General features: G+C 41.5%; 1 protein-coding gene across 2 annotated transcripts in view; it reads left to right on the plus strand.

The window, feature by feature from the left end:
• PLEKHM3 (pleckstrin homology domain containing M3) overlaps positions 1–14,453 on the plus strand; it is an 81,729-nt gene that overhangs the window by 48,999 nt on the left and 18,277 nt on the right. For both annotated transcript variants that reach the window (XM_065841114.2, XM_071811434.1), the window contains one exon: positions 2,048–2,111. In XM_065841114.2, coding sequence (XP_065697186.1) covers positions 2,048–2,111 — 64 coding nt within the window. The remainder of the gene's footprint in view (positions 1–2,047; positions 2,112–14,453) is intronic.

The raw sequence follows: 14,453 nt of genomic DNA on the forward strand, positions 1-14,453 counted from the left end.
AGGTTTGGAAGGAGGAGGAGCGTTGGACGCTGGCTCTGCAGAGCTGCTGCTGCAAACTGACATCCCTCAGAGAGGGGGACAGGTACAGGAGAGGATGATGGTCACCAGCACCTGTGCTGGCCAAGACCCCCCTGACAGAGGGACCTCCCTCCATCATGAGTTTGCTTTTCATCTGCACACTTTTTATTAGGAGTTAGAGCGTGCGGGAAATAGAATACGGTACTTGAAGGCAGGGGAACGTGATGTTAGTCATCGATATTAGTCGTTGGCAGTTTCTGCCTTATGGGCTATCCAGGCCATTTCCTGAAAAAGGAAATCTTTCATTAGCTAATTGTTTTCTTTAGCAGTACTGTAAGGGCATCAGCAAATAATACAGTTCCTGGCAAATCTACTGCACTGTTTAGTGCCTGCCTGTGTAATCAGGTGAGAACGATAGGGAAATTTCAGTGAAAGAAATTCTGTCAGAGCTGAAAAATACTAATGGCTTCAAAATGCTCTTCAGAGTTGACTCCTTAGCAAGCAATCTTCTATGTGCAAATGAGGAATCTCAATGTCAAATATTGTCTGATTGGCTTTGTACCACTCACCTTAACAGCAGTGAAGAGTCCTAGTCCCTCCAAGACAGCTTTGAAAGCACCACTTTCAGATAGTTGTTTATGACAACTAATGGAATAGAGTAAACTGAGGTGCTTCCCTTATTTCTTAGATTCAGTGTTCTTGTCAAAGATGGCAGTTGGGACTGTTATTGCTGCTGATCTGTGTCTTAGCTAATTATGTTGTCACAGCTTCTAAAATCTCCTCTTTGAGTTCCTGTGTACTTTCTCTGTAGTCTCATATGATCATGGAAGTTCATATCAGCTTTTCAGTATCTTTGTGTTTTTGGACATGTCCAGTGGTCTTTCTCTTCACTGCCATTCAGTTTTACCATTACAAACCAATCTTTGCCAGGGCTTTGTTCATGCATTTAATAATATCAAGAATGTTGTTTCTGTATGGCCTTAAAACCACATGATTGTTACGTAGGAACTGACTTCACAATTTCTTCTCTAAGCAACACGTAGTGCAAAATACTTGCACCTCCTGAGATATTTAGTTGCTTTTTTTGAAAGGCTGATGTGATTCTCCACTCCCCACCATACCTTAGTGTGGTGGTATATTTGTTCTGTGTGGATGGAAAATAAAGCTTGTTAGCTGGTTGGTTGTGTGTGCACACAAAGATAGACATTTTACTTAGATGCACTTTTTTGTTTCCTGACATCTTTATGGCAGATACATAGGTTTTCATCCACTTTCTTGCTAGGATCCACTCACCTATACAAGGTCCATTTTTCTCTATAATGCTACTTTAACCCAGTTTTTCATTTTATTGTAAGTCACTCTAATTAGGACATCACTTCTCCGATCAGGTTTCTGTTATTTAGCTTTACTGAACAGCTCTGTCAGTGGCTTATCAATGGTTTTGCCTGAAACTTTGGGTTATGTAAGGAAAATAGGTCTTTCGCAAATAAGTCATTATGAAGTATATAGCAATACATATATTTCTGTATGCAAAAGGGAATTGATAGCAATCAGCTTTGTTGGGAGAACAGTATTGGCATGACATTTTCCCCAATATAGTTACTTCGCTTACAAAACCATAAATCACATCTGGGATTAACTGTTACAGCTTTCTAGCACACCAGGAATCTTGTACTAAAAACCATAAGAAATACTTTCAGTGTGTAGTTTGAGTTATTTGTTTGTATTACTGGGTTAATTGTTTAAAGAAACACCTGTGCTTAGGATGAGCTTTCAATGACTGTGAAAGTTGCAGTACATGCTTACCTGACCATCAGAGACTGAGACTGGCACAGCATTTGTTCATATTGTGGAATTGTACACATGAGGGATGCTGTAAAATTAGTTGATGCTTACAGGGTGACATAATTCCAGTTTCTGACAAGGACTCTGTAGCATCCGTTGTTCTACAGGCTTTTGGTGGGGAGAGGGAATCTCGGAGTTTCCCAGTCAAAAAGGCATGACACACATCCATTCTTGTCTTTTCCAGGATCTTTCCCAGAGAGTATCTTCTCCAGCAAATCCATCTTTATTCTCTTGCAGACCTTCAGCAGGTAAGTTTCTTCAACTAATTCTTCTGGTTCCACATCAAGCCTGTTCTCATCTTCAGTGCTGATTGTACATCCCCCCTTCTTGCTAATCATAGCATATATAGCCTTACTTCCAAGCCACGTCTGTGGTTTATAGTTAACGTAAAATGGGGCTAACAGGGCTGTTGGTTAGCAATACGAGAGAGAAAGCCTAAAGTGTCAGTGTTGAAATGGGGCTAGAAAGAGACTGCAAAAGAAAACTGTAGTCTGCAAAGAGAACTTTGCTGTGAGAAATTTTTCATCTCATCAATAAAGGCTCATCTAAGGCTCAGGCTACAGATGACAAGTAGCATTTATTCATTTGCTTGAAAGAACAGCTATTCAGGAATTTGAGTTTGTACAGTCCCTAGTGTAACGTGCTTATTTACAAAGTCTGCTAGGCATTACCACAAGAGAGGAAAAAATAATTAAAAACAAACAAACCAACCCACGAAAACCTCAGTGAGGCTGCTTCACGAAGTTAAGCCCTGCGGAGTTACTGTGACAGATGTGGCCACAGGAGAGGTAAATGTGCCAGAAAAATGTCTTGGCATTGATATTGACTGATCTGAGCAACCACTTTGCAGTACATCTACCTGAACAGCAGAATGTTGTTACCTACCAGATTAAACAAGAGAAATTTCACAAAAAGCCGAGAAGGGAGGATAGGCAAATGTGTTGCAGCACTAAGATGCACAATGGAAGAAGCAATGAGGTGAGATGCCCTAGCTGGCCTGGGCACATCTGTGTTCACACTAATGCCGTTGCCAGTGGTATGTAGAACACATTATTTTAAGCTTCTTCCACTGATGTTTCCTTTGTCTAGTGATGTCTTTTCTGCAGGATAATGGTTAGCATAGTTCTGGGTGTTGACACACTGAGGTAGTTCAGATGCCCCTCACATCTGGAGACCACAGAACTGCAGAAAACGTGGCTTTTTTTGGCTGGTAAAGTCACAGAGTAGAAATTATTCCATATATAAAATAAAAAGGCCAGTCATCTGAGGTGTAAAATTGTTTCCCCATCTTTTCAGCATGTTCTGCTATCTCATCTTTAATAATCTAGCCATGAAAAAGCAAGCTACTTAACTCCAGAGCTGCAGTCTCCCTGGTGGGCCTGTCTATTAGCCCCCAGTGCTTTGTAAGCTGCTTAATCAGTTCCTAACGTTGGTAGTAGATGTTTTAGAAGCAATCAGCAGCTTATCAAGCACCCTGTGGGAGGGAGGAAGGGTAGAAGTCACAATTCATCCATTGATTTAGCAGTTCCCTTTAGCATGTTTCTTTGTGTATATTTGTGTTTGCAAGACACCTTTTCTTCCCCCAAGGGCCCCAGCCTCAAACTTATCATATTTAGAGGCAATATAATTTAATTACCATTTCTGCTGGGGTGGGTTAAATTGGATTTACCTTTTGATCTAGCTGTATCCTTATTGTCAGCCCAGAGAGGGTTTTCCACATTTCAGAGTCTCCGAATTTGAAATCGAATTTCCTGTTTTTGTGAAAGTGGAACCTGAGTGGAAAGGGGAGGAGATCCCCATTGAGAAAATTAATCCAACAGCCGAAGAAACACTAATACCCTTCTAGCCCCTGCCTTCTTCCCTACCACTGCTTTCTCCTGATTGCTCATCATTTTCTACTGACCTGCAGTTTGGATGGTTTTTAATCCGAAAAGTTTCTCCTCATTTTGATTCCTCTGCTGACTATTTCCTCATATCCATGGGCCGCTTTTGCACTGTATCCTGCTGTCATGTAGATTGCATGTGTTTGGGAATTAACTAAAAGGTTTATTAAAGATTAATGGAAAGATAATGCATGGTGAGTAAATTAGAAAAGCAGAGAGGGGTAATCTGCAGATATAAGCAACCTTTACCCTGGTTAGTCCCAGCTCAATTCTGATTTGTTTCCTAGCCAAGTTCTCTTTAAAGATCCTAGAAAACATGGGTCATTTCCTACCAAGCAGCTGAGTTTCAAAAATATGGTATGAGGGTCTGTTCTTAGGTGCAAAAAAAGTTGAAATGCCTATTTGCCAGTAGATGAAGCAACATATAATACTATTGTAAAATTCAATCCAATTTAAATCTCTTTCCAGGCTTAACAGAGCTTCATGCCTTATGAATGTGACAGAATACATACATGGTCTGGGGATGGTTTGGACAGGGCTCTACTGGGGAAGACCTTAACCATGAGGATAAAAGCAGAGTGGGAAAAAATAGAGACAGAATGTCCTTAATTTTGGAAGCTCACCAAATCCTGGTGAGGTAGTGGGTTTGCTAGCAGTTTACTCATTAACAAGTGCTCATAGTGCAGATGTGGCTAGGCCTGACCTTTAACCAAAGAGGCAGCAAGTGATGGTCTTTATTTGTATGCGCGTGTTTATTGAAAATAAACACAAATGCACACGTGTACCCCAGCAAGGTCTCACTGCACCAGGGCCCCAGGGACTACAGTCAAGTTTACAGCAAGTCTATCTGTCGGTATTCCCATTAAATACATGTTCTCAGAATCCTCTCGTCATTGTTGCTACTGGAGGTGTTAGCAGGCAACATAACTAATGAGGTGCGTTCAGATTTAACAAACACCGAGTGTGGCAGGTTGTCTGTTCTGCCCTGTTGGCTACACTTGCTTTTCTTTCCAATGCTTCCCGGCGTCATCTGCCCAGAGTTACGGGTAGCACCACTGCATCTGTATATCCAGGTCTGTTCCGATCTCGTTGTGTTAGGAAGCAAGTATTCACTCCTGAAATTGCTGGGTTTAGCAGACGTAGTACACTGGAAAGATGGATTACTCTTATTTATGTGCAGTGTAGTCCCTGATAGTGCAGCCACAGTCCAGGCTGGCTTTACCCTAAACCTACTGGAGGTGCGAACTCTGTTCTGTGCTGACATTACTAATGGACGTGTCCCTGGTTTTGTGGACATACATTTTGTGTGACTGTTCTTGGTGACACTAACAGTTTTTACAGTGTTAAATGTTGATTTGGACAGAAGGTGCCTCAGACAAGATTCTTGCATTTCTTAGGAAAAGTAATTCTTGCTTCTTACATTAGATTCCATATTAACACGAGCTTTTATAGTGAAAGACTTGAAGTGGCTATTGTAACGAGTTCAAAATTCAGATGCTTAATCCACACAGTGTTAACTAATGTCTTCCCTGGTTTTTATGTTCAATAGCAAGATATACAAGTGTACAAAGATTATTGCAGTGATGGTCTTTACTGTAGAAGCTCTCATAATCATGGCAATTACTCCATTCTGGTGATACTACCCCTAAAAGATATGGTGAAATAAGAAGGATCCACATAATGGCAAAAATGGCTGGATGTCAAGGATGGGAATTGTGAGGCAGCAGTTTTAAAAAGGATAATTTGAAGACTTGTTTACACAGGAACACTCAGTAAAAAAAAAAATGAAGTGGCAAATATGGGAATTTAAAATGATGAGTTGAATTACATTGAATCACTGTGTTAATAGTGTTATTCAAAATATAAGTGGCTTTCATTTGGTTTATCTCCATTTACTTTGGAAGCAAAGTGAGCTAAATTGTATTAAGGCCATTTTCATTCTGAATGTGTATGTCCATGCAGGGATTTAATGTAGCATAATTTATCCATTTTAACATTGTAGATAAACTAATCCATTAAAATTTAATTAAAACATCCATTTACTTCAGATCAACTTTCCTGACTATCTACCTGTAGGTGAACCTACAAACAATGTGAAGAACAGTGGAGAGAAAGGATGAACAGGAGAGCCCTGTTCTCACAATAAAATTGTATAGCACAGGTCAAACAGTGAATATGAAATACGCATAGAAGTCCTTAATAGAAATGCTGCTTTGCAGAACACACAGCGAGCATGAGGAACTTAATGCCACAGTAATATTACTGAGGCCAGAAGTTTATCGTCTTTGAGAGGATTAAGTATCCATAATGAGAATGTCCACAGTTACACTATGTAAGATAAAGAGATTATAAGGTTTCAGAATATACATGTTTTTTACTGTGGAGATTAGGAAGGTGTCTTTCCTGTTGACAGACAAATCAGTGATTTCATCTTTTTCTGACGTATGTAGTACTGATTACAGTGTCTGATAGGGTTTTGGACTAAGTGAAGAGCTGGTCTAACTGAAGCATTCCCAAAACTAAAATCTTAATGTTTCTGTTCAAATTTTTGTGCGTATAAGGTTCTCTAACAAGAATAAACATGAGCCTCAATGAAATGGAAGTTCCACCTAATTTGAGCCTAGTATATTGTTAGATCAGGATTAGGAAGCCTTAGAAGAACAGAGAAATTGTTAGGTCTTTTTCACTTTTCCAGGCTTTTAATCCATGCTGTACTTCCATCACACCTCCTTTTCCAATGGCAAATTTGGGTCCTCCCTGTATTTTCCTAGACTGAGATGGAGGAGGAGATTGGAGATGCTCTTTCAATCATTACATGTGCAGAACTGGTAGATTTAGACGTTTAATGAGTCCCAACAACAGCAAAAACTGAAAGGAGATGTGGACTTCTTTTTGCTCTCCACCTGCTGTTTTTTTCAGAAGTAAGATTTATTTTCTGATCGCTCAGTCCTCATACAATTACTGAGAAATGCGCAGCTTAGGTTTAAACAGAACAGCCTAATGATTTCCAAGCCCATCAGCGGTGGCGTCCTTGCCCAGCAGTTTCTTTTTACTCCCATATAAAAAGAATGGGATGTGGCATCTAACCCACAATTCTGCACTGGTGGAAACCAGTAGTGTGGCTATACTTCTGGACACAACTGTGTTTTGGCTGACAAACTTTGGGCTTGCTCTAGTTTTAGAAGTGTTACTGGGAGAGGTGCCTGACAAACACCCCTACCCCACCCCTGTTCTTAACTTGTGTAGCTGTACCAGTCAAAGCGTTAGTGCAAACTCAATTCTATCAATGAGAAAGTCTTCTGCTGTTATTTGTTTCATTCAATATAAACTGTATCAGCTTAAACTTCTATTTACCAAGGAGATTTACCCGTGGAGCTGTACCAACAGATCCTTTTAAGTTTAGGCAAGCCCGTTTTTTTGCTTGCGGGGCAGGAGGTGGCAAACGAGAAGTAGAATTAGGTTTCTGGCAGGCCTGGCTGTGCGGAGATGGCTGAAGATTTGAATCCTTGGAGGTTTTTAAAAGATGCGTAGATGAGGTTCTTAAGGCCATGTTTTAGTGGCAGTGTTAGGTTAGTGGTTGAACTTGATCTTGAGGGTCTCTCCCAACCAAAATGATTCTACGATTCTATTTAACAAAACATTATTTTGTAAAAACATAGGTTTGGTTTCAAGAGATGTTATTGACATTTCCTGGCAATGCCCCTAATTAATGATGTTAACTCACCTACTGGTGTTTGAATATCAAGACTATGTTGTTAATGCTATCAGAACTTTTGATAATGTTACTATTTTTCTCCACATAGGGTGAAATTTATGATATTTATTAAATGCCCTGACAGTGCGACTGGATGAACATTATCTTATGACTAAATTAGTTTTATAGAAACACTGAACTTCCCAAGGAAACGTAAGAATCATCTTCTAAATTGACCTGGTGATCTGGCTGATAGTGTTGCAGAATGCCCAGTTAAAACAGTGTTTTCTTAAGTGCTCGAGGAAACCAGAGGCTGAGGAGCTACCACTCCATGTCTTGAGGATAAGATGAAATACTTAGAATCGCAAGTAACTTTTGAGGGGTTTTTTCACATTTGAGACCAAGTCCAAATGATGTTGCTTCTATTATCAATGTTGCTAATAGGTGGTGGAGTTGTTCCTCTGAGGCATGTTGAACCTTCTGCATTTTGGCTTTATCCAATTTTATCTTGCCTATATTGCTGTTGAAATAAAGTTCCCATCTGGTGATAGGGTGTTTATTGACACTGAATGAACTTCTTGTAATGTCGAGAGGGTGCTGGTTCCTTTCCTGGCAGACAATATCAGCATTCTGGGTGATCTGCCGCTTCCAATCCCTGTACTTGAAGTGGGCCAAGTTATGTCCTTGCTGTTGATTTCCCAGTTGAAGACCCATAGGATGGGGATCGTACCATCCCATAAAGGACAGCTCTCTCAAATCTCTACCAGTATCCAGTTGACCACGTGCTGGAAGAGGTCACCTAGAGCAGAGCTGGTTTGAAACAGTGGTAGGTTTTGACTGAGGTGTCAGGTACAGCTCCTGCTCTTAAATATTTGGTAGCAGGTAGACTGAAACAGATGGTTGTATGGGGAGGCAAGGGCCGTACACATTGTTAATTTGTACAGCGGTCCAGTTCTCATCCTGAGGCACGTGGGATTTGGACATTTTTCCCAGCTCTGCTGCAGGCTTCTGAAACACCAGACAACTGATTTCTAATGGGATTAAGGTAAAATGGGTCCCACTTCACTGTGTGTATGTTTAAATTAGACTTCCTAAGCACAATGAAGTTCAAAAGAAGGAAACCAGCACTTTGCAGGGGTAGTCTGTCTGACTCGTTTTAAATATGTTGTGCCATTTAAATACATTAAGATTTCGAGGCAGTAAGATAATTCTGTATTTTAACTATATCAACATGCAACTTGGACCACAACACCATAATGCGAAAAGCCATCTTTCTGTCTTGCCTTTACAACCTGTGCCTGTATGCCTGTGGTACTTGTATTAGCAGAAGAATATGAAAATAGTCCTAGGATGTGCAAAACACACATATACATTGCCATAAATATTAAAAGGTCTGCTAGCAAAACAGCAATTAAATGGCTTGTACACTTTCCTGTGGCTGTGGCTCCTTTATCGCTCATTTATTTCACTCCCTGGCGTTTGCGAGCACTGAGCTGCCTCTCAGCAGAACAGGAACCTTCAGGTTAGCCGATATTCCAGATGTGTGTATAACTCTCCAAAGCGCTGACAGCTCTGCTTACAATTAGTGGTAATGGCGATGAACTTGCGGGCGTTGCCTTTGTATCGCGGCTCTGCTGGGGAAGGGAGTTGCTGTCATTCGGAGTGGCCCGTGGTCAGACGGAGAGCGCGACGAGGTGTGGAGATATAGCAAGATTGTTAATAGATATTTTTAACAGCAGCACTGGTTTTTTGCGCTGCTTGAAACCAGAGTTTTCAACAGGGCTTATTAAATATGCATGGTGCTTTTTCACGTAAATATGTACTCTAGGCCGCTTGGGATAAGCGTGGCTTTTTGGAATGAAACTCTATCTAAACCAACCCAGCAGTGGTGCAAGTGGCTTGCAGATTTTGAGCTGGGATCTCCCAGGATATTCTAATTTTTTTCAGCCCCTAGAAGAGGTAGTAGCTCTATAAGCTACCCCTTTTCTAGTGCTTTGTGCTAGCCAGGTTCCTTCTGTTCCTTTTTTTGCCGTGCAGAATGAAAGGCCCAGTACAGGAGATCAGGGTGAAACACTAGGCTCTAAGTCCAGCCATTGTCTTGGTACGTTGCTTTTTTGTACTAACATCCTTCAGAGGACTCCTCCTTAAAATGCCCTGATCCAGTCCTGTGCAAGGCAGCAAAGTGTCTAATTTTGTGATAAGAGTAATGAAATAACATCATACTCAGTGGGCATGTAGATCCAGTTAACATCTCTGCATGCAATTGACTGCTTAATCTTTAAAAAAACAAAACAAAACAAAAAAACACAAACAAAACCACGAAACAAAGCACATATATATATATTCTCTCTTGCTCTCTGCCTGAATGCATATTTACTTGTGTGTGTGTATTTAGAGTCACATATGTTTTTAACTAAGGCAAGTGCTTTCTGTTCTCTACCAGCCAAATTCCTGGTACTCTTTCAACCTTGTTTGATTAAAACAGCCTTTAACCTTTGCTTGAATAGCTTTTTCTTCAAACAACCTATAATTCATCCCGGCAACAAGATTAGGAGAACTTGGGGTGTGACAAAATTGACATGTAGCTGCCTGGAAACCTTGGGGAAAGGAGAAAGGAGGGAAGACGATAGAAACACAGTGAGTGTGGAGGCAGAGGCTGGAGTCCTGCTGCAGGGCAGGCTGGAGGGGGACAAGTGATTTCCAGGTGTGTTGTTTATACTGAGACAATTCCACCTCTTTCTCACTTGTGTCAGCTTGACCTGCTGAAATGTCAGGCTTTTCTTCCTTTCCATGAGAGGAGTGGGGAAGGGCTTGGAGGGACCTTGTCATCCTCGCCGCCTCCTGCTGTAAATTCCCTTGGACTGTCACTATTTTGTTCTTCTACCCTAATTGATGTAAAACTCTTTCTTCACCTTGCCCCCTGCCTCTGTGTGCTTGTCATAGATCAGCAGCATTTGCTCTTGACCTTGTTTTGGTTTTCCCCCTCTTCTCAGTGCCTGTTATAGTTAGTGGCTAATCTGTGCAGCATGTCAAGCGGTCTGGTTTGGAAGGACTATGAACAGCAATGGCTCTGCCGTCAGCAAAGAAGGCAAAGGGAGCTTGTGATTTCTGTTTATCCAAATTCTCACTCATTTCTGCTTTAGTTTGATTTATTTGGTGGTTGGTTGTGTGATTATTTTTTTGTTGTTGTTCTTTGCAGTGTTTATCACCAGGTTTCCTTTCAGGATGTTGTCTGACGACGTGTTATCACCCGTGCTGTTGGGAGCTGGGATTGTGGCCCATAGCATGGCTGTAGCAACAAAAGATGGGGCTCTCCTGAAGTTACTGTGCTGTTCTTTTCGTATTTGCTTTACAGCAATGCCTAGTTACTGATTCCTGTGTGCGTGCACACAAATAATAAGAAATCATTCTTCCCTTAAGTTGCTTGCAATTTATCAAACAAGGTAGGCAATCTGAAAGAGATGACTGGGAGTCAAAATAGAGCAAGGAAAGCTGAGCAGACCAGTGTATTGCACAAAAGATGGGGCAGAGCTGAGATCTGATATCTGCCTCTCCGGGGCTTTAACTTCATGATCATCCTTCCTCCTTCCATTTCCCTTTCCTCTGAACTGAAGATTAATTGTTCATTGAAATCATAACAAGAATTTGCAGTGTTAAGGATCTGGCGAACGGAAGGGAAAAAATCCTCAAGGAAATTAGTGGTCCGTGAGCATTGTGTGTTCCCTAGATATAAATGACAGGGAACTTCCCAACCAGGGAATATGTTTTCCCTTTTTTTCCTCTGCAGCTTGCATTATCCTTAGCTAAGCATATTGTAGCACGCTTGTCTCCAAGTCCATGTTTTCATCACAGAAATCCCAGGCCTGCTGAAATCTGTCATGGAGCGGAGATTCCATTTACTATTTGTGCTCTGGCGCCCAATCTCCACACTGAGCGAATGTGGAAAATACGTACTTGTTCTCCAGATAGCAAATAGGTGATGACCACCATTGTATCAATAGCTTTGTGCACCCCAATCTCATTTTGCCCTTCCCCGCTTGCAACAGAGAAGAGAATGCATCAGAAAATGGTCTCTGAAAGAGGTTGTGCAATGAAAGGATAGGAGGTAGAGCGTGAAACACAGGTGAAACTGCAGCAAAAGAGATCTGGGGCAGGCATTAGGAACAATTTTCCAGCTGTTTTGGGTGCTGGAGAGTTGTGGGATCTCTGTGGTGAGTTTTTAAACAAATCAGACAGTCATCTGTGAGTTGGTTGTGCTGCGGGGTGAGAAACAAGCTGTAGGTTTCTAGAGGTGTTTTTTCTGGCCCTATTTTCTTATATCATTGGTAGTTCTTTCAGTAATGTATTTCTTATCTGTCCTGGAGGCGAAGGATGATTGCTGAGTGTTTAGTCTTCCTCCACAAAGCTTCCACCAATGGAATTTGGAGGGTGTTGGACATAGTGGTGAATCGAAGCCGATCTGTTCAGGAGATTTTATTTTCCCTTTCATTCAGTCCAGGAGGTACATTCTCTGTGATACTCTGAAGTCTGGGTGAAGCTGGGGACTTCCTTACCTCTGAGCTTGTTCACAAAAGGCTTGACTCTGGCGAGCAGTTTCTGGAGAGGCAGAAAGAAAACAACCAGTAAGAGGCAGAAACCTCATCTTTAGAGGATGCTGGAAAGCTGCACAATTGTTGACTGCTCTTTCAGATAGCGTCCATCTGCCAGGCGTGCTTGTGACACTAATCCCAATAATTAAAGGACTTTCTATCCCTTCAATGTATATAATTGGGGATGGTGAATGAGCTTCATGTCTACTACCCCTTCTATTTTCTCAGTGCCTCTTGGTCTTTTCATGTCTCTTCTGCATTGCGTCAGTGCCTCCTGGCAAATTCTGTCTGTGTCTGTCTCTCAGATACAGCCAAGTGTGTGTCTGGCCTTGAGAAATAATCATAAATTTTGTTCTGTTAGGAGGAGAGGCTGGGACAATCCAGTTGAGATTTGAACCTGTAGTTCAAGGTGTTTTACGGATTTCATATCACTTAACCCATCCCCTCCAGGCATCACTTGTGTCTGACATGTAAATCAGGCTGGAGGAAGAAGTGAAACAGATTGCTCGGTGCTCCAGAAGAAGGTTATGAGGCAAACCTGTGTCTTTAAAGAGAGTGCCTTCTAATAAATGTTATCTGCAGAGAAATACACCAGCCCCTCTGTAAGTAGTTAATGTTACTGCTTCAGTGTGGGCTTATAAAACACCTTTATCACTTCTAGGACGATAATGATTAACAAGCTGATTTACAAGGGTGGGGTCACAAAGCCATTTGGCAAATTCAGCAGCAGCCATACAGTACCTGAGTTTCACAGGGACAGTATTTTAACCACTTTACCTGGAGTATTAAACCCTGGTGGCGAGGCTCTTAAGCATTAGCAACAGCTACTCTTCTATGAGGTTAATAACCAGACTTTAGTCCCGTGCTTCTGGTATACAAGGAGATTACAGGTCCTGGTCTGAGAATTCAGGAGAGTTGGGGACGTTTCTGCCCCCCTTGTCGGTGTTTATTCCCTGATGACTTAGCCCCAGTGAAGCGACTGTGTTCCTAGACGTGCTGTTACATGATCCCTGTGGTTGTTGGCTGTTGATTGTGTCAGAGCTGGCAAAATATAGATGTGGGTGGATTTGTCTCCCTTCTCTCAGATTCTGGATAGCTTCTGTTTAAAATATCCTTCATCTATTGATTCTCCATTATCTTGGATGCTAATAGAAGAATGTGGGGTTTTTTTAAACCGCTTCTGATTTTACTTTCATTATCATGTACTAGAAATTACTCAGACTAGTAAATTTAATCTAGCAATTATTTTAATCCAGAAACCCTTGATGTGGTTTAACATATCATGATACTTTTCAGAATTTGGACTTAACCTTGGCGGTTCCTCACACTGAGCAGAGCAGTGTTTCCAAAAGCTCAGCAAGCCATATCCCCTTTACCACCTGTCTTGACAGTCTTCATGTAGGTGATCAAAGGTATTTATGATTTCCATGCTATACAAACACCTGCTGCACTTCTAGAAGTATGTAAAAGTGCCAAGATACAGACTCCTGCAGGGTTGGAGGTCTTAATCCTTACCTTTTACTTCTCAGCTAGCATTGCTGACAGGAGCCCTGCCCTCAAAACACTCACTGCCCTAAGAAATGTCTGGAAACTGTACTGTTTGTTCTGTCCTGTCCAGAAGGTTCATCACATCTGATAGATTGCAGTGTTGATTTATGTGGCCACAATGCACAGGTTGGGTATTTCTGTGGACCTAGTCTAGTAGGTGGGCGGAAGGCTATGGAAATGTTACTTGAAGCAATAGTGGATTACACCTGACTCATTTTTACTTTTGTTTCCACACATCGCCCTTCTAGTTCCCTCTAAAGCCCTTGTAATGTTACCTCTTCAGGAATGACACAGTCTGAGTTCGGAGGGGACTGCCACACTCACATTGTTGTATCAATATTTGATTGGTTTTTAGTGACACCCAATCAGAGACTTTTATTATGTCTTTTCTAATTTGAACAACTACGCAAGGACTGGAACAAACTTGAATAGTGTATTAGGTATTTTTCATGCATTTTTTTTTACTTGTTCTGTTTCGCAAACAATTTTATTACAAGCTGTGAGTTTAGGTTACCATGTCTTTGGGTTGGAACTCTCAACAGAGGTGAGAATTTCTGCCTGTGTTACCTTGGCCACTTTTCTACTTTGGCTTTTAGTATGAAAACATACATTGCAACACTGTGCTCACTACATTGCTCTCCTGTGGGACTAGTTGTGCAACCCTCCTTCATGCTGGTAAGTGTGTTCTCATACAGGGAGACTTTGTTGACTGAAAAGGGAAGACAAAGTGACTTGACTTCTCTCTGCTGTGTGTAATGGGCTGGGGTTTTGCACCTCCTGTACTGTGCTGCATGGAGGAGGAGGGTTAGGAGCAAGGGCTGGGGAGGTGAACTTCTACCAGGTCTATGGCCTTTCCAGTTCTTATTTTCTGGAGAC

Source organism: Patagioenas fasciata, chromosome 7, assembly GCF_037038585.1.
Source record: "Patagioenas fasciata isolate bPatFas1 chromosome 7, bPatFas1.hap1, whole genome shotgun sequence".
Lineage (NCBI taxonomy): Eukaryota > Metazoa > Chordata > Aves > Columbiformes > Columbidae > Patagioenas > Patagioenas fasciata.